The sequence below is a fragment of the Syngnathoides biaculeatus genome, chromosome 3 (genome assembly GCF_019802595.1).
Source record: "Syngnathoides biaculeatus isolate LvHL_M chromosome 3, ASM1980259v1, whole genome shotgun sequence".
Lineage (NCBI taxonomy): Eukaryota > Metazoa > Chordata > Actinopteri > Syngnathiformes > Syngnathidae > Syngnathoides > Syngnathoides biaculeatus.
The window spans coordinates 25,827,597-25,847,695 of record NC_084642.1 but is presented as its reverse complement, the minus strand read 5'-3'; the positions used below and the strand labels follow the sequence as shown (position 1 = coordinate 25,847,695).

At 42.3% G+C, this 20,099-nt stretch overlaps 1 protein-coding gene across 5 annotated transcripts in view; it reads right to left on the bottom strand.

Annotated features, from left to right (window-relative positions):
• rasa3 (RAS p21 protein activator 3) overlaps nt 1–20,099 on the bottom strand; it is a 60,815-nt gene that overhangs the window by 20,876 nt on the left and 19,840 nt on the right. For all 5 annotated transcript variants that reach the window (XM_061815041.1, XM_061815040.1, XM_061815044.1 and 2 more), the window contains 4 exons: nt 11,160–11,277; nt 10,221–10,324; nt 8,769–8,863; nt 6,134–6,210 (listed from right to left, as the gene is read on the bottom strand). In XM_061815041.1, coding sequence (XP_061671025.1) covers nt 6,134–6,210; nt 8,769–8,863; nt 10,221–10,324; nt 11,160–11,236 — 353 coding nt within the window. In that variant the 5' untranslated portion in view covers nt 11,237–11,277. The remainder of the gene's footprint in view (nt 1–6,133; nt 6,211–8,768; nt 8,864–10,220; nt 10,325–11,159; nt 11,278–20,099) is intronic.

Below are 20,099 nucleotides of genomic sequence, written 5' to 3'. Positions count from 1 at the left end.
CTCTGTTTTGTTTTGTTTTGTTTTTGCAAGCCTCAGTACATTTGGAGAGACAAAGAGGCTCTGTAGCTCAGTGGTTAGAGCACTGGGTTGGTAGACCAGGGGTTGTGTGTTCGTATCCCACTGGGGCCTCCACTCCCTGAGAAGGGTTGCGTCAGGAAGGGGATCTGGTGTAAAAAAAAAAAAAAAAAAAAAAAAAAAATTGTGCCAAACATGTAAATGCGTTCATCTGAGATGACACGCTGTGGCGACCCTGAAAGGGACAAGCCGAAAGAAACAGTACATTTGTTCATGAAGTCTAAACACTAGATTGTCAAACATTTATTCCTGCCCTTTGGAGGGTGCCGCTGTCATACAAAGAGACTTTTTGGGGGATATTTTTCAGTCGGTCTGCTATTTAGTACACCAGTAGTTTCTTTGTTCAGGACATGCCAATGTACTGAAATGGCTCCGGCCAATCTCTTACCTTGCTTCTAATTGATTTTCCATATTCTCTCATCTTTGCCTTTTCATCCATAAACATCTCTCTTTGTAGTCATCACAGACAAAAACAAAACCTGAAACTGAATGTAGACTTGGGCTGCACGATATTGGAAAAAAGCGATATACTGTATTATATGAATGTGAAATCATACAGTGTTGGGAAAAGTTAATTTTTGAGGCAAACTAGTTCAAAGTTCAGTTCATTGTTAGATTGGTTCATAATTACAAATTTTGAAAAAAGTTCGATGGTCCAAACACAAAGTAGTTCGTAGTTCTTTTTTTTTTCCATTAAGTTGCTGACGGACTGCTATCCTCAAAATACTGGCATTTCGGTCAATTATATTAAAAAAATATTCCATATTATCAGTGTGATCGTACAGTGTTTTAATAGTAGTTCTAGTACTCTAATAACTAATGTCCCTAGTAATCCATTTTCTCAATTTTGTTCTGCATTACAGAAGAACACATTTTCTCCCATTTATGCAGGGACCCTGAACGCATCTTGCCACCCATGGAGCTGGCGCGTGCTTGCCTGGTTTCATTCTGATGATCGAAATAGGAAATACAGCAGGTGTACATTCTTTCCCATTCTCATTTTTATTTATTATACAAGGAGATAAGTATATAACACTCTGGGCTTCTCCGTGTGTGGTTGAAAGTGCAGCAGGCCCTAGATTGTGACTATTGTGCACACGGCCATCGCAATGACGATGCTCAAGCAAAATATTGTGTAGCCCTAATGTAGGTATTCAGTGCTATTGATTGTTTGAATAATCTAAGTTGAAGACAACCAAGACAAGAAAACACCCCCATAGCTCAAATTGCAATATACTTCTACTCACATGGAAAATGGCTGGAATCAAACAAAAAGTACCAACTTCCAAGTTGTGTATGAGATCCAGATGTAAATAAAGATGAAACAATCATCTCTTCTCTAATTAAAAAAAGTAAAATCTAAATGTTTAAAAAAAAATGAAAGGGGATCACTGTTCCAATATTTTGGTGAAGAGTGTATGCATTTTTACAATTGTTTTTCATTGTCACATTTGACAGAAAACTAACCATATATATATATATATATATATATATATATATATATATATATATATATATATATATATGTCTGGTGTTTCTTTGTATGTGCCCTGCGATTGGCTGGCAACCAGTTCAGGGTGTATCCTGCCCCTTGCCCGAAGATAGCTGGGTTGGCTCCAGGATGCCTGCGACCCTACTGAGGATAAGCGGTACAGAAAATGAATGGATGGTCTTCAGTATTTACTTTTCTGTGAGAGTGCAACCTGTCTAAAGCTGTCCTGCTCCCAGATGACATCATGTTGTAACGGGATTAGCACCCAGACAGGATGAGACACCCGGCAGCACGAATCACTTCCTGTGTGTCATGATGACTCGTCACACAGCCTGATGAATTACCCGGCAAATTGCAGCACATCCCTCAACAAACACACACGGGCACGCCAGCACACACGCGCTCGTACACACACACACGCACACACGGATTCCCAATAAAGAATAAGGGCTGGGTTAAGCATCTCTAATGCCAGCACACTTCCTGTCCAATAAGCTTGTTTATGTAACCCCTGCTTGGCCTACTATCCGGCCCCCTCTCAACGCTGCACTAAGCTTTGACATGTTGCTCAGAATGCATGGCAGACTTGTTTTTTTTAAGTCGGTGTGACTTGTTTTTATGTTAATGCGCTTGTTTTGGTGCTCTCATATCCTGTCAAAAACAATTTCCCTCCAACATAAAGGGTACTGAATTGTCGCTCACTCCAAAGTGATATACTATAAAAATATTGTGTCACGGAATAAACAATATGGAAGAGGCAGGATGAGCTGCAACACGGGCTGATAAATGGTTAATGGATACATTGTATGCATAAACTACTATAGCAATCACTAATATTCCATATTACATTGTGAAGCCTATAGATGCAAAAATTGAGAAACTGCCTAAAAAAAACCATGAAATTATTCTATTTTCTATAATAAACAGTTTGATGGCCATGTTGCAGTAATTCTTACTGAAGCTGTTCACTGAAAAACAAAAAACAAACAAAACAAAAAAACGAAGCCAAAATAGGTAGATCGCACTAGGACGTTTTCTAAGTTTTTAAGATGCAAATACACACATGCGTGCATACGCACACAGTAGAACACAAATATTTGCCATCCTCGGAGGAAACACTAAATCTGTGACTGGGATCAAATGTCAAGAGATCACTCTTGAAGGATTTCTTTGAATGAGTAGTGAATGTAAGCCTTAGCAGGACTCAGATTCACCTGTCATCTCCGTGTCTGCCTCAAAGGGCTCAACAAAATGACCTTCTGCTCTTGGCTCTAAGCACCTTAGCAAGAGTGTGTGTAACCACACTGCTCATCTCAGCAATAATCTTCCATTTGTGCGGCAATATTGAAGTGAGGTTTTTAGGGCAGTGATGACATTTTGAAATTTGTCAGCCAATCGGAGAAAGGGTACTCCAAGGAGCAAATGAAACCCAAGGGCCAAAGCCATGTTGAGAAATAATCAAGTTATTATGTTTTACTCTAATTTGAAGGAGTGTTTGGAACAGATTTTCTTTTGATAATGTGACGCAAAAACATACCTCAAAAAGGCATTTTTTTTCCAACACTAAATACTGAATTTCTCTGGAACCCATCATCCGATTTTCAAAATTCTTACTGCATTGTACTCAGGTCGAACTGACCATTCCGAGGAGATTATGACAGACTGTTATCTTTGTATGTTATATCACCAATGAGAGGGATCTGTATATCTTGTTCACTGGTCTGAAACAATTGAGTTTGTACACTTGGGTTCACAACTAACTACAGTTAACGTACTGCACTAAGGAGGAAAATGAATGGGATATATTAAAAAAGATTGGGTGACAAAATTGCACATTTGAAAAGATTGAAGGTCCACACCAATATTTGCTTCTTTCATGGTCCATGGACAAAATTTAGGAAAAGGAGTCAGGTATATATCAGGTATTATTATAATATACAAACATGAAAATGCAGGCAAAAAAAAAAAAGGTCCTGCTCTGCGCTTTGAGCTTGGTGGAGGTAACAAAGTCATGCCAATTAAACTAAGTCACAGCACACACAGCTCGAAATACCCCCTGATGGAAACCCTTTGCCTGGGAAACAATTATCAACTTCAGAAGTGTAATAGATCATATAATCGGCATGATGAACAACAGCAGCAAGCACATTAGCAAACACACTTTGTTCTAGGCCATAGGAAGCTACTGTGGTCTAAACTTCCACAAGAATGTTTACTAGAGGAAGCGAGATGAAAAGCAAAGGGATCAGACGTCAGCAGGATGCGTCGTCATCTGGGATGGCGTGAGTGGACTACTTTTTATGCCAATCCATCCATTAGTTAATTCAGCGTGAAACAAAGTTGGGGGTGGCTATCTTCGAGCTAAACCACAGGTGACAGTGGCTGGCAGGAAGTGGTAGGAAATCTGGCCTTGCTATGTTGATTTATTACAAAACTCTGGATGTGGATGCACATCCTGCAAGTTGACAATGTCTTTCGAGGATGTACTGCCACAACATTTATTTTGTGTAAAATTTGACACACACTAGAACACTAGACTAGTAGAAGTACAAACCCTAATTCCAAAGAAGCTGGGACGTTATGTAAAATGTAAATAAAAATAGACAACATCCATTCTCTGAACCGTTTAAACCTATATTCAATTGAATAGACAACAAAACCATGATATTTAATGTTCAGACTGATGAACGTTTTTGGGAAATATTCACTTATGACCACCCTTTTAACAACACTCGATGAGCATTTGGGAACTGATGACACTAAGTGTTGAAAGCCTTGCTTGATGTACAACTTCAGTTGCCCAACAGTCCACGGTTACCATTGTTGTATTTTGCTCTTCATAATCTGCCGCACATTTTCAATGCCAGTCTAGTACTCACACTCTTTTACAACAAAGCGTGTCATAACACATGCAAAATGTGGCTTGGAACTGTTTTGCTGAAACAAGCAAGGACATCCCTGAAGAAGACATTGCTTGGATGGTAGCATATTTTTTCAGCATTAATGGTGCCTTCACAGATATGCAAGTGAAACATGTCGTGGGCTCTAAAAACCCCATACAGTCACAAATGCTGGCCTGTGGAAATTTGCGTTGGTCTTTTTCACATTTGGCCTGAAGAACAACACGTCCATGATGTCCAGAAAATATGTGGATTGTGGACTCATCAGAATGCAGCAACATTTTGCATCAGATCATCTCAGATGAGCTCGCTCCAGTGAACCCAAGTGGTGTTGATGAGGGTTCACTGGATTTCTGGGTGTTGTTGAGCTATGGCTTTCACTTTACATGATAGAGTTTGAAATTGTATTTCTAGATGCAGCGACAAACTGTGGTAACTAATAATGGATTTCTAAAAAGTGTTCCTGAGCCCACACGGCAATATCCTAAACACAATGATGCCGCTTTTTAATGCAGTTCCACCTTTGATCCCTCAGGTCACTGGTCATTCAGTGTTGGTTTTTAGCCTCACCGCCTATATACCGAGGTGTCTCCAGACTCCCTGAAACCTTTGATGATATTTTTGACCATAGATTATGAAAAACGAGATTTTTTGCAATTGCACTTTTAAAAACGTTCTTAAACTGTTGGACTATTTGCTCATTGTTGTACACAAAGTGGTGAACCTCATATAATCGTTGTTTGATGAACAACCGAGTCTTTTCATGGCTGTTACTTTTATGCCTAATCATGACACTCACCTGTTTTGAATTAACCTGGTCACCTAAGGAATGTTCCAAAATTTTTTTTCAGCATTCTTCAACTTTTAACTTTCTTTTGTTGCTCAGGTCCCAGCATTTTTGCAACGGGTTTCAACCATCAAATTCAAAATAACAGCGTATTTTCACACACATACACACACACACAGGCGCATGCACTAAAGGTAATTAATTTAAACATTAAGTATCTTTTCATGTATTAAATTGAAAATTGGCTGAAAAGTAATTGCAAAACATTGTATTCTGATTTATTTTACATTTTACAGAATGTCCAATTTTCACAGGAATTATAGTTTGTAGATTGGTAGGCTACTAAGTAGAGCGGAGAGTTTTATCCTGCTTAAACAGTTACCAAAATTGAAAAATTCAGTCCACGATTTTGATCTATTTATCCATCCATCCTTTTTCTTAGCCGCTTATGCTTACGAGGGTCGTGGGAGTGGTGGAGCCAATCCAAGTTGTCAACGGGCAGGAGGAATAGTACACCCTGAACTAGTTGCCAGCCAATCACAGGGCACATGGAGACAAACAGCTGCACTCACAATCACACTTATGGGTAATTTGGAGTGTCCAATTAATATTGCATGTTTTTGGAATGTGGGAGGAAACCGGAGTGCGCGGAGGAAACCCACGCAGGGACGGGAAGAACATGCAAACTCCGCACAGGCACGTCCGGGATTGAACCCGGGACCTCACAACTGTGAGGCCAACGCCTTACAGCTGATTCACCGTGCCACCCCTGTTCTATTTATGTCTTTTGAATTTTGTAAAATGTTAAGAGGAAATGGACAGGATTGTATAATAAGTGCCTTTGTGTTTGTCCGATGTAATAACAACATAAAGGCTTACCGCGTGGCTAGTTTGTGGTTGATGACTCCGCTGTCTGTGATGACTTCACTCAGACGGAGCTCCAGGTGCACTTTTCCCTGAAAAAAAAAAATGGCCAAGTGTACTTTTTTAGAGTCAGCAAGTTACAAATGTCAAAGAGAAACTGTTCTAAGAATTCAATATAATCTAGATCAGATAACCTTTATCTACTTGTATTTTTCATGCGGATTTGGAATAAAAGAAAAAAAGGGAATAAATGCAGGATAACATGATGCTTTTTTTTTTCCAAAGATCTCTCAGGAACAATGTCAATCATCCACTTCTAATGAATAAGCCACTGAAAACAAAAGAATTTCTGAGCCAAGGTTGTTTGAAAATGTACTACACAGGTATAGGGACAGTCATGTAATCCTTTGTAAACAGATTATTTAACATGCATTTTAACAGAAAGTATCAGGTCCAGCTGTTACACTGTCTTATGATAGCACATATAATGATGATAAATCAAGACATACAGTGGACTCCACCTGGTTTAATACATACACCACATGTGAGACTAGAGCAGGAAGGTAGATTTCAGATATTGTTATTCCTTCATAAAATAACTGCACTACACAAAAAGACACGTGCGAAGTGGTATTCCTCCACTGAGAGAAAATAGTCATGGAGAAGTTCATTCTTTCGTAAGTGATTGGACTAATAAAATAATGGCAGTCTAGTGTGGTGGTGCAGCTGTACAAAAAAAAAAAAAGATCCATTAATTAACAGCATCAGTATGCAAACTCACAGGCGTCACACTCTATTTGAGAGATTTGAGCAAAGGGAGCAAAACACAGACGCACAAGGCCAACAATGTGTCCTCTATTGAAAACAGAAGAGAGACACTATCTTCCGACTTCATTTGATCCATCTCACTCGCTTTCTCTCTTGAACTCCCATTCTCACACATCCTTCCGCTCGACGCCTCCTCGGATGAATGTGTCTCTGTTTCAGTGTGCCGCTCCAGGGCGACACACACTCATCTGTCTGCAGATGTTACCATTCACTGTGTTTCAGGTCCTGTGTGAGAGCATCTGTGAGAAACTACAGGGGTGTGTACGTGTGGCTGTGTGTGTACTCCTGAACGTCCATACATCTGTGTGGGTGAGCCAGACGGCTGAATAGTGAATAGTGGAACAGTAATGCCTGTGGGACAAGTGCAGGGATCAACCAGTGGAAGCTAAATCCTGAAAAACAACTCTAGGACACCGAAATATCTAGAAGTGTGCAGACTTCCACTCAGGCTGCAAAAGAATAATCCTATTTATGTGTAAACTGACACACGAGTGTAAAAATAAATTAACAGCTAAAACCACTCAAACCCCAACTTTATTAATAATAAATGATAAATATGTAATGCAAAGCCCATTTGGGGTACAAATGAGCCCAATCCATTTCACTTTTGAACATTCTTGAATGTTATGCAAAACTAAACAAGGCAAAATACTGTAACGGTACTCCGATAACATGCAACAATAAACATCTTCAGGTTCTCAAACAAATAAAGGGAGCAGTTTGTAAGAACATTAATGGGCTTGATAACCAAGACCCTAAGATTTACTTTGGGACTTTTTTTCCCTTTTTATTAAGGTTTAAGTAACTTCAAAGGAGCATGAAATAAATGACCAAATCTATCTTTTTTTTTTAATTTTACCCCACAGCTTACTTAAGATAGTAGCGTATTATTATTGTGCATGAACAGAACTGATAAGAAAGGATAGTAAAGTTGAACCCAACAGTGCAGGTCAGTCTTTCCTCAGTCTGTCTGTTGCTCAACAATGAGTCACTGTAACAGGAAGTTTCTGTTCAGCTACAATGATGGCATTTCACACTATCACAAAGACATCCTGAGTCTTGACATCTGACAGGGCCAGACTGATCTACTAATTGCCCTTCAGTCAACACTTCAAGCTTTGGACCACAGTGGAGCGTCACAATGTAATCTGAGAACTAAACATTTTTGGTTGCATCTAATAACATTAGTACAAAGTCTTTTTTCACATGATAGATATAAACCGCTACCATCTAGCTTTCATTTGCCTTGAATGTAAGTGATAAGATCAAGCTACGATTTTCAACTGAGTATGAAAAGCTTACGAAATGTAAAATGTGAATTGGGACTGTGACAAATGAATTTCTACAATTGCTTATGGGAAAATTTATCTCTGAACAATTTAATGGTCCAACTGACTTCTGATGTTGTTGGATTGATAAAGGAGTCTGGGGTGGTGAGTGTGGTTATCAAAAGTGTATCTATCAACTTTAGGCAACGTGATTTACAGGAACCATTGAAGTGAAGATCAAAAGCATACACGTTTGTCTGTTTGAGCCCTTCCCAGGTTCCCACATCCAAACCAACATAAAAGACAAAGGGAGCCTATGTCATGAAAAACATCTTTATATTTTCTTTTATTTTTGCTTATTGTCTTTTTAGTATACATAAAGTTTGGGGGAACAAAACTCAATAACTCAATTATCACTTCATGTCACCTTGATTCAGTTGTTCCGAAAGCTTTGTAACACATGTACTGTGGATAGATGGACAAAATGGAGCAGAATAGAATACAGGAGAGCTATTTAAAGAGTGTAAGAGTTTGTGCATTCCCTTTGTACTGACCTGCACCTCTGAGTCAGCACTGACAGGTTGGAGCTGGAACCAGGTGTCTTTCCCGTGATATTTATGCAGGTCTTCTTTCTTCACTGCTACCTTACCTATATGCATCATTGCATGTCAGAATGACAAATAAGCACAAAAACGAAAACATCTTCGATGTTGTTTTGCGACTAAGATGGGGGTGTGTGAAGCAAAACCAGACTGCAACACACAGTCAAGGCTGCCCAAAAAAATCATTGGATCCCACCTCCTAGGTGGGACCAGAATCTATCAGGGCTCACAAACTCCTTTTGGACTCTCCAAATCCTGGTCAGGACCTACTCCAGCTCCTGATCTCATCCAGGCATTATTGAACAATGCAAACTAAAACCAGCAGATATTCCGACACCTTCTTCTGTCTTGACATGAAATTCTTGAACAGTAAATTTAGAATTTAATTGAAACATGCTGCCAATTTTGCAGGACACTTCTACTTCTTTGCCATCACTGTTTTATCACACTGCACTATTTGCATTCGTGGCCTCTGGTGTTTGATAATTCTCTGTACCATTTGCACAATCATCACTGCACCAGAGCATTGCACTATTTCGTCAATTAAACCGCTCTAAGTTGCTTTGAGGACTGAATCATTTCCACAACTGTAATACCTTTTACTTGGCTTCATTTATCAGTCAGCAGCGTCCTCAATTTCTTCTTCGCCAATGCTAAATTCTTGATCTCTTTTCTTCCTCATTTCCTTTTCTAGGCCCCACATCTACTCACTCCTTTCCGTAGTGTCCCTCATGGTTGAACGAGACACCACAGTATGAGTGTAAATTGCTTTTTTTTGCTAACCACTATTATTGATTCTTTAAGACATCGTTCTGTCTGGAGGATGGCAGATGAGAAGATGGCTATGACAAATAAGAATGCTGTGTGTGATTCGTGGCATTGAATGCGCATGTTGAAGCCATCAAAGTTTAGGTAACTCTAACAAACAATACATATGTTACTAAATCTAGAAAAAAAAAATATTTTTTCCCCCTTTACACTCTGCCAGGTTTCAAGTATGGTCATTTAGTGGAGGTCGAACAAAACCATATTGCCTCTTTGATTGGCGCAGTTATTACTTGTTCTTTTCCGATTATGTTGTTGGGTAATCCCTTTGCCCCCGCTTTTCTGTAATTTTCAATTTGGTTATGATTTTCTATGGTCCTCACAAATATGAAACTGTTCCCTGATTTTGGCATCGAAAATCACACATTCATAGGATTCAAACACAGTAGAAAATGAAATGGTTGTGAATCACTTATCATTCACATTTTGTCAGAAACTGTTTGATGCAGAAAATGAGATGGCAAGAATGAATTCCTTTGAAAAACTAATAACATTTTTCAGGCATTTTTCTATCAAGTATATATATGAGACCACATTTGAGGTTTCTTTTTTTTTCAAAAACATAAGCTTTTTACGCACCAATACTCGAGTCCCTTCTGAAGACGTCCCTGTCAAAGATATAGAAGGAGAGATGTCTGAAGCTCCGTGGTATTTCACAGTAGAAATCCTCTCCATAGAATGGACTTTTGGAGACACAGGGACAAGAAAAAAAAAAACACATTGTGATATGAAGGAAAACCTCAGGTCTAAACCAATTCCTATTGCACACATTAAGCAAAAGTATTTGTTACCTTATATGTTAATAGGTAGAGAAGGTAAAGTTACAGTACAATGGAAGATGTAAGATGAGCCTACACAAGTACATCAAAACACAACTTGATCAGTTACTATTTCACAGTTATACAGTATAAAATGGGAACAAAGGTGGCTGCACTTCCAAAAACACAAGAGTTGATACAGATACGATTTTTTTTTCAAAACTGTAAAATTTCATGCACATTATTATTATTTGTATTAGATTCTCACCAAAAACTAAGAATGCAATAAAACAAAAATGAAAACGGAACATACTTGGAAGAGCTAAAAAAGATGTAAAAGAAAATCATAAACTACATAAGAGTGTGAAAACGAGATAAAGATAAGACACAATTGTGAAAAGAAAATTCTTGTTCAGATAATCATCTTTGCCCAGGGATATTTATTTATTGATGGTTCCATTAATCACTGGGACTTCACAGCAAATTGAAAAACCGCATTGTGGAAATCTCTGGAGAACGGCATGCGATGTTATGATGCACAAACAAACAAACCAACGCAATTCATGAGGGAAGAATCATTTCAAGTGTGTAACCGTTGGTTATAACACAACCTGATGCAAAAAGGTTTCATTCCTTGGAAGTGTTAATTAATTGGAACATTTCTACTATGTTGATTGTTGAAAGTTATTTAATTTCAACTTCATGTCCACAATGACAAAAAAAGAACTGCAAACACAAAGAGGCAGGATAGCGAGCATACCAGAGTGACTTCTCGACAATCTTTGTTCTGAAGACTTCTTCTTGGTCCAGGTTGACGGTGCAGTAACAGTCCCTCATCCTGTTTGGCCCTGGGTACGGAGGGATGTTTTTAGCTTCTCCTGCACATAGGAGAAAGGGGAGTGAGTGGTTATTATTCAGGAATGGTGTAGTAAGAAGTAAAAATGTGTTCACGCAGGCACAATAGTAAAAGCTATTATATATTAAAATACCCTTATGTAATTCTGTACACCTGTTCCTGTTTTAAAGGAAACACACATGCGCAACGCAGCGACATTATCATTACAACATCAAGTCCCTCATCATGTATAATGAGCATACTTCTCATAGTGTGGCTACTTTAAAACAGGACACACTGTCATGCCCTGCTGTCAGATTTATATTTCGCCTCTATTTTATTGAACTGGGTCAATGTGGTGTGGCAGGCGGTGCAACTGTGTGCAGTGGACAGGTTAGACGAGTGTGGGTAATTTCGCAGACCAGCTTAGCCCAGTAGATCCAGCATTGGGTGTGCTGCAACATTGCGGGAGTATCCAGCCAACTTCATTCACCATCATTCAAAGCAACTCCTCTCATTCCCTTTAAATGTGGGGCAGTGTGACAGTCACAACAGAGGGGGGAAGAGGACGATTTGTCATGCTCCTGGCATTCTGCCCAGGCTGGGCGTGGCCAACCAATTAGTCGGCACACACCTCCACCCTGTTTCGGCTGATTACACCCGGTACTTATAGGACACGGGGGACAACTAGTCCTCCGCCAGATCGTTGATTCCCATGCCTCGTTCCAGCACTCTCGTATACCTGACCTACCGTGAACCGACCCTCGCCTGTTCCCTGACCATCCTAGTAAGCCTGCCTTTTCTGATACTGCTGCTTTTCCTGACTGACTTGCTGATCATTGACCACTGACCGAATAAAGGCGGATCAGCACTTGGCCGTGCATAGGCAGATGGACGGCATGACCGAGGAGAGAGGCTCAGCCCGGTCGGTTCCCGGCCGCCCACGCTGCTTACTACATCGGAACCCATGCAAGTGAAGGGGCTCGGCGGCCCAGCGGAGGAGCGCTTACACCAGCGACAATAAGGGCGTTGTTTCTACTGTGGTCGTCTTTGACACTTAATCGCCCGCTGCCCGGTTCGACCGAAGCGCTCCGACCTTAGGATCTCTACGCCGGTGAGTGTGCGGTATACTGTCGCTGAGTCTGGGCGGTCGTTTTTGCACCTGACCGTAGGAACGGACTCTCCCTCATGCCTAGTGACCGCGTTCATTGACTCCGGTTCAGACGCTAACCTAATAAATTCCCGTGAGGTCGAGGCGTTGTGTGCAGCGACCTTCCCCACACGGCGTCTTCGTATTGCTTGCGCCGCCAACGGCTAGTTCCTCTGCCAGGTTACACACTGCACACAAACCTTATGTATGGACTTTCCGGACACGCACACGGAACGCATTAGTTTCCACGTTTTTAACTCTAGCAGCAGTGATATAATCCTGGGGAGGTGCCCCAGCATCTCTTGGAGCATCAGCTGTTCGTGAAATGGGAGAAGTGAGAGTTCCACCGAGCATCTGTGTCCTTTCTGGGCTTCATCCTGGCAGAGGGGGAGATACGGATGAATCCCGGGAAGATCGACGCGGTGCTTCGATGGCCCACCCCCGCCAGCAGGAGGTTCATTGGTTTCACAAATTTCTACAGAAAGTTCATTCAGAACTTCAGCGCCGTGGCCGCCCCTCTGCACGCCCTCACCTCTCCGCACAACGTTTTCGAATGGTCCAGGACCTGCCAGGAGGCCTTCAATAAACTTAAGGCAAGTTTCACTACTGCACCCATCCTCATTATCCCAGATCCAGATCGCCAGTTCGTGGTGGAGGCGGACTCGGGAATCGGAGCCATTTTGTCACAGAGGAGTCCCAAAGATAGAAGGATCCACCCGTGTGCGTTCCTGTCTAGGAAGCTAACCCTGGCAGAGAGAAACTACGACGTGGGGGATCGCGAACTGCTGGCGGTCAAGACGGCTATGGAGGAGTGGCGGCACTGGCTGGAGGGCTCACAAGTACTGTTCGTGGTCCTCACCAACCACAAAAACCTGGAGTACCTGAGGACCGTGAAGCGGTTGAACGCTTCCCAGGCCAGGTGGGCTGTCTTCTTCACCCGCTTCCGCTTCACTCTGTCCTTCCGCCCAAGTTCCAAGAACGGCAAGCCGGACGCCCTCTCACGGATCCACGAGGCGGAGCGCACTGAGTCAATAGCGGCTCCTATCCTGCCACAGGCGTGCTTTGTGTCCGGCTTCATCTGGGTGGTCGAGTCGCGGGTGAAGGAGGCCCTAGGAGAGACGGCTCCGCCCGCGGATTGTACGTCTGATCGCCTGTTTGTCGTTCCATCACTTCGTGGAGACGTCGTCAATTGGGCTGATTCGAACAAGACGGTCTGCCACCCGGGTATGGCAAAATCTCATTCTGTGGTCGAGCAGAGGTTCTGGTGGCCCAACCTCAGCAAAGACGTGAAGGAATTCGTCAATGCCTGCCCGGGGTGTGTGGCCAATAAGACGTCCCGTTTACGACCGGTGGCTGAGTTGCGGCCTCTGTCCATCACTTTCCGCCCGTGGTCACACATTGCGTTGGACTTTGTCACTGGCCTACCGCCCTCTCAGGGAAACACAGTTGTGCCGTCTGTATTGGACCGATTCTGCAAGATGGTTCACTTCGTGCCACTTCCGAAGATCCTGTCGGCCAAGCAGACAGCCCAGCTGGTGTTGGACGAGGTCGTCCGGTACCACGGGTTCCCCCGGGACATCGTCTCGGACAGAGGCCCGCAATTCAGCGCCCGCTTCTGGAAGGAATTCTGCACCCTCATCGGCGCTTCAGCCAGTCTAACTTCGGCCCATCATCCAGAGTCAAACGGCCAAACAGAGAGGGTAAATCAGGAATTAGAGACCGGACTTCGATGCTGAGCATCTAGGGACCAGAGCATGTGGAGCCAGCACATCAAATGGGTTGAGTACGCCCACAACTCCCTACCCTCCACCTCAACAGGTATGGCACCACTCCACGTTGTGCATGGCTATCCTCCCTCTCTGTTTCCCTCATTGGCCACAGATTCCGAGGTGCCGTCGGCCCTGGCAGTGGTACGGCGCTGCAAACGGACCTGGGAGCCAGCCCGGAGGACGCTGCTGCGCATGGGCAACATCTACAAGTCCGCAGCGGACCGCAAGGGGAGAGCTGCACCAGAACTCAGGGTGGGGCAGCGAGTGTGGTTCTCCACCAAGGATCTCCCACTGCGGATGGAGTCCCGCAAACTTGCTCCCAGGTTCGTTGGTCCGTTCCCGATCACCAAAATCATTAATCCGGTCGCCGTATTACTTAGACTACCCAGGTCGATGAGGGTGCACCCTACGATCCACGTCGGCAGGCTACGCCCGGATCGTCCTTCGCCGCTGGCCCCTCCAGCCAAACCTCCCCTCCCCACCCGGATGGTGGACGGCGAGACGGTGTACACAGTGCGCCGGTTGCTGTCTTCCCACCGCAGAGGAAGGGGGTTCCAGTACCTGGTGGATTGGGAGGGATATGGACGGGAGGAGCGCTCTTGGATCCCCTCGCGCTTCATTATGGACCCCTCCCTCATCAAGGACTTCCACGCGGCCCATCCAGACACTCCTGGGCCGTCGGGAGCCGGCCGTTGAGGGCGGGGGTACTGTCATGCTCCTGGCATCCTGCCCAGCCGGGCGTGACCAGCCAATTAGTCGGCACACACTTGCACCCTGTTTCGGCTGATTACACCCAGTACTTATAGGACACAGGGGACAACTCGTCCTCCGCCAGATCGTTGATTCCCATGCCTCGTTCCCGCACTCCCGTATACCTGACCTACCATGTACCGACCCTCGCCTGTTCCCAGACTATCCTAGTAAGCCTGCCTTTTCTGATACTGCTGCTTTTCCTGACTGACTCGCTGATCACTGACCACGGACCGAATAAAGGCTTTCTGTACACTACCTGCTTGCCTCTGGAGTCGTGCATTTGGGTCCGCCCTCGAGCCTCGTTCATGACATGTGTAATTGCATCCATCCATGGATGAGCAGAACCTTGTCACTGCTCTTAGCCAGTGTGGCAACAGACAATGTGAGAGTGCACCCTTGTGCAATACACCATGAGCTGGTGATAAACGCTACCTCAAATACGTCTGTGAATCTCTGTATATGTCCACTTGTGCCCAGATCACATTCACCATAATCATGTTAAACCAGAGGTCTAGCCTGCGCAAGCATTTAGATGTAGTCTAAGCAGGTGTAAGTTTAGATTGACTTTCTGCAGCCAAATTGTCACTCTGGGAGGCGCATCTCTGAATACACAAATGCTATACTGGAAGCTTGCTTGGCATACATAGATTTTCCAAATTGGTAAACATGCATCTTGAGCCTTGCGCTTGCAGGAAAATCTGAATCTGCCAGGATTTACACACACATGCATTATCTGCAAAAATAAGAGCTCAATGTGTGAATGGTTATTGTGTATCATTTGTGCATCATGTGTCTGCGTGTCTATCTGTTTGTGTGCTCACACGTGGGTGTATTCGTGGAGTCTGAGGTGTGAATGAAAGTGTGACGCTTTCTTCATCCGACCCAGGTCTGTTGTCTGTTCCTAGAACATATGTGATAGATAACACTCCCTTTCACAAAAATGTGGTCCAACCTCCCACATCCACACACATGCATGACTACACTCTCACAAATGAGCACACACACATGCACAAACACACCCACACACACACACACAAAGGTGGTGACCCAGTCCCTTGTGAAGAATATACAGTATTCTTCTTCACAAAGCCTCAGATGAATCCAAGTTATTCCTTATCTGTTTGTCTTCATCCAGAGGACCCACAGGTCTCCATGCCTTGCACATGTTTTGCTCACCAGCTGAGCTACAACAGATCAATCATCAGTATTTTAAGCTTTGACTGAATGACGACTTCATAAAAAGAGCACAAATATCCCGTTGAGTGCTGTGAAGTAACAAGAGTCAAGACTACTACTACTGCTGGTACGTACTACTAATTTGTTCACATTGTTTTAAAAGGTAATGGTTTTACTGTTGATGGGACCGGAGAAAACCCTGCATGCACTGGGCGAACATGCAAACTCCACACAGGCGGAGCTGGGATTTGAACCCCGGTCCTCAGAACTGTGAGGTTAACGATCTAACCAGATGCTCCACCGTCCTGCTAATACAGTGTAATATATATAATGTAAATTTTAAAACGACGAACAGTTTGCCATAAGCAGAGATATAATACACTGCACTGTTTCAGTGTGCCTAATGGGGGAAGGGGAGAGATTTGACTTTTGACCCTGAATCACAGGTTGTACAAAAGAAAGATTCTCTCCATGAAAGGACATGATTTGTGGGTCAGTTCATCAGAGCATTACTCAAGACGTGTAATCCATTTTGCACTTGCAATTACATTTCCACGAGGAGGCTTACAAACAATTTTTATTCTTTGAATATATTTACTGCTTCTGAGCACTCCCTGACAGGATAAGGGGTTAGCAGCAATGAACATGTTTCATCTTTCACCATCACTAGGTTCTGGTCACTTATCATGCAGGTCATGAAGAACTTGTTAGGAGGAAATGTGTGTTAATTTCTATAGATAATTTCTTGCTGACTAGGATTCCCAGGAAAAGACCAAAACTGAAAAATATTACTACTATTATTAGAAATCAATTCATTACACACATTGTTGCAATGGTTTAGTTGAATTTCAGGACCATTCCTACAGCCCTCTAAAAATTTTGTATTAGGAGCGTATGACTTTTTGGGTTATGAACAGCACACAATAAACTAATTGGTGCACCTTCTAGTATGTAAACCAATTAAAGAAATGTAAAGGTAAGGAATTGCTGTCCTATCTTCCATTTGACTTGTTCTAGATTTATGGTCTATAAGTTTATAAAATAAATGGATTTACCGTGATTATGACTTTACTACTACTTACTACTTCATTGCTCCTTTAATATACTGTTTGGGTTAAATTAATGTCATAGGAATGGAACTTTATCGTAATGTGAGATCTCACTTTATAGAAAAATTATCATTTGAAAGTGTGAGTGGATGCATTTTGACATTGTGATCATTTGTTTGAAAAACACTCCAGGCAACTATATGTGTGGAATTGTGAGATAGTTTACTCCAGCATCTAGGTTATCAAAAGCAAGTTTGCCCAAGTTTTTGCTCCTTGTCGCAGTGAAGTAAAACAATGAATGAGACTGTCTGGTCTTTGGGGTGACTGGAAGGAGCCACTGCTCCAACTCACAACTACAGTCCAAAAGGCCTCAGGGCTCATGTGCTGTCCTATTTTCTCTGCACCGCATTTCTGCTTCAGTGCCTCAATGTAGACTTTTCAGGAATAAATTGCTATAGAAAAGAAGACATCCTCTCATGTCCTCCAAAGTCTCAAAATACTGCAGACGTAAAAAGAATTTTATGGGCGCAACTGCGTCACACTGCAAAGGTTTTCCAGCCCAGCCCATACTAATATTATTCAAGTGACTTAAACTAGAAATTATTGCCTTACAATACATTACATTACTAGTATTGCACTTTTGCTTATTAATGCATTGTGAGGTGTTTATTATTGTTCATTGTTCACTGTGCCATAGGTTCATTGTGTGATGTTTGCTCGAAAATTTATATCAACAAGTAGTTCTAATTTTCCTGATGTGGAGCTTTTGCTTGCTATTCATTATTTCCGTAGGCAGACACGCATGCGCACAAAATGTCCACTCTTATGATGCATCTCAACATTTAGATTGTGATACAGAATGCATGAAAACTCTACAAACCACAGAGGGACAAGTGGCTGATGGAGTACCCCCATGAAAGCCTGTTATAATGCAACTTTGGATAATGTGCCCCGGAGAAAACCCACAGACACGGGGAGAAAATAAAAGCTTCACACAGGCAGGGCCGGGATTTGGACCCCAGTCCTCAGAACTGTGAGGCCAATGCTCTGCAGCTGCTCCACCGTGCCACCCCCTTTGCTTGTTTATTCTCTCAAATTCATTCCATCACTAAGCAATAATCCCTCATTTTCATTTGCCTTTCAATATTTGTTTTCCCCTCATCCATGACCCGTAAATTCCCTTGATTGGATTGGGACATAAAGTGGTCTCTGAAACAAAACCATTTTGGAATTACATCCATCCAGTTTCTGAGCTGCTTATCCTCACAAGGGTCACAGGAGAGCTATCTATCTGTAAAGAGATAAATATAGCTTGCCTATGACTCTATTTTCTCTTCATGCCTTGAAATCTTCTTCCTCATTGTCGTTTTAATGTTGGTCCAATACTTCCATATTTTGGGTTAGTTAATAATCTTAAACCACATTTATTTTTATTTTTCCATTTCATCATGCCCCCTTTCTTTCTTTAGAGGGGGTGGTTTTCATTTTCTCTCTGTAATAATAAAAAAAAAGCAGTAAAAAACAACAGTTTTTTCCTCTCAGCATCCAAAGCGCATCAGTGCCGCTGTCCTTTGAGAATATCTTGCCCTAATATGCGAACAAACCATACACTGGTCTTAGAAGCTATGTATAAGTGGAATATCCACAGAAAACAAGATGAGAACATACACTATAACAATAACAATCATTATTGAAATACCCCAAAGGAAGTGAAATTGGTACATGTGAAGAGAAGGTCAACTCTACATCTGATTGTAGGACTGCAGAATGCAGGGGACGAAAACGGGTGCAAGAAGGGGGAAGCACAAGCGATTAAAGAGATGGCCTCAGTGAAATATGTTTTGCTTTGTTAATCTTCCTTCTGTGTTGCGTGTACAGTTACAGCAAAGCAACTTGTTATTCTTCTCTCTGGTGACGAGAACACATTCAAAGATATGCATGCGTGAATACTGTGAGTTGCTCTTTGCATAATAAGCATGTGCAGTAGACATGGAAACAAATGGGAATGTAAGTGAGAGAAAACTATGTACAGGTATACTGTGTGCGAATGACTTGATCAGTTCTGAGGGAGAACAATGACTGTAGAAGAGAAAGAGAGAAAGAGGGGTACTGGAGAGGAGTTAGCATTGGAGAATGCTACAAGAGGAAATGAGATGAGGAGAAAGGAATTTCGACTGGATCCAAGATGTAGCTTGAAAGCAGCAAAATCCCCAGTTATGATCCAATTGTGTGTGTGTGTGTGTGTGTGTGTGTGTGTGTGCGTGCGTGCGTGGGTGTGTGTGTGCGCTCGCGCAGAAAAATTATTAAAAAGAAAGAAAGCCAGATAGCTGTGCAATTATCTGTTAATACTCAGTTCCTTTTGATAATTTTATTTTTCTATTTCATAAAAGTGTCAAAGCAGGAAATTTATTATTGCAACTGGGGTTACAGTATACAATTATTATAGTATTTCCTTTGGCATTGTACACATTTCTGAACAAGATGTAAAACAATAGTGATGACATTCACACACAACAATAAGTCAAGTCCTAAAGAAACATCCACTCTGATAAGATCGAAGCGTGACAAACCGGTTCTCTTGCTCTAACCTCTGATGTGACATTTCTCATGCAACTTGACACTTACCGGTACTTCCATTGGAGGCTCCTTGACCATTAGGCATTTACATGCTTCAAAGTAGGTTCAAGGGTTAGAGGTATACAAGGTATTTATGCAAAGAACACAACTATGACAACAAAACAATCATTACCTTTCACTTGGACAATGACACGCATGTTTTGTTTAAATCCTCAAGTCACATACGAATTATTATTGAACAGAAAACGTGGAACATCAATGATGAACCACTGGGTTTTTTTCTATTGAGAACACAACATTTCCATGAACTCAGATGACCCCACATGACATCACCATGGTTATTAAGTTATAATGCGACTCCTTCCGATGCCATTGAAAGTATAATTTGCAA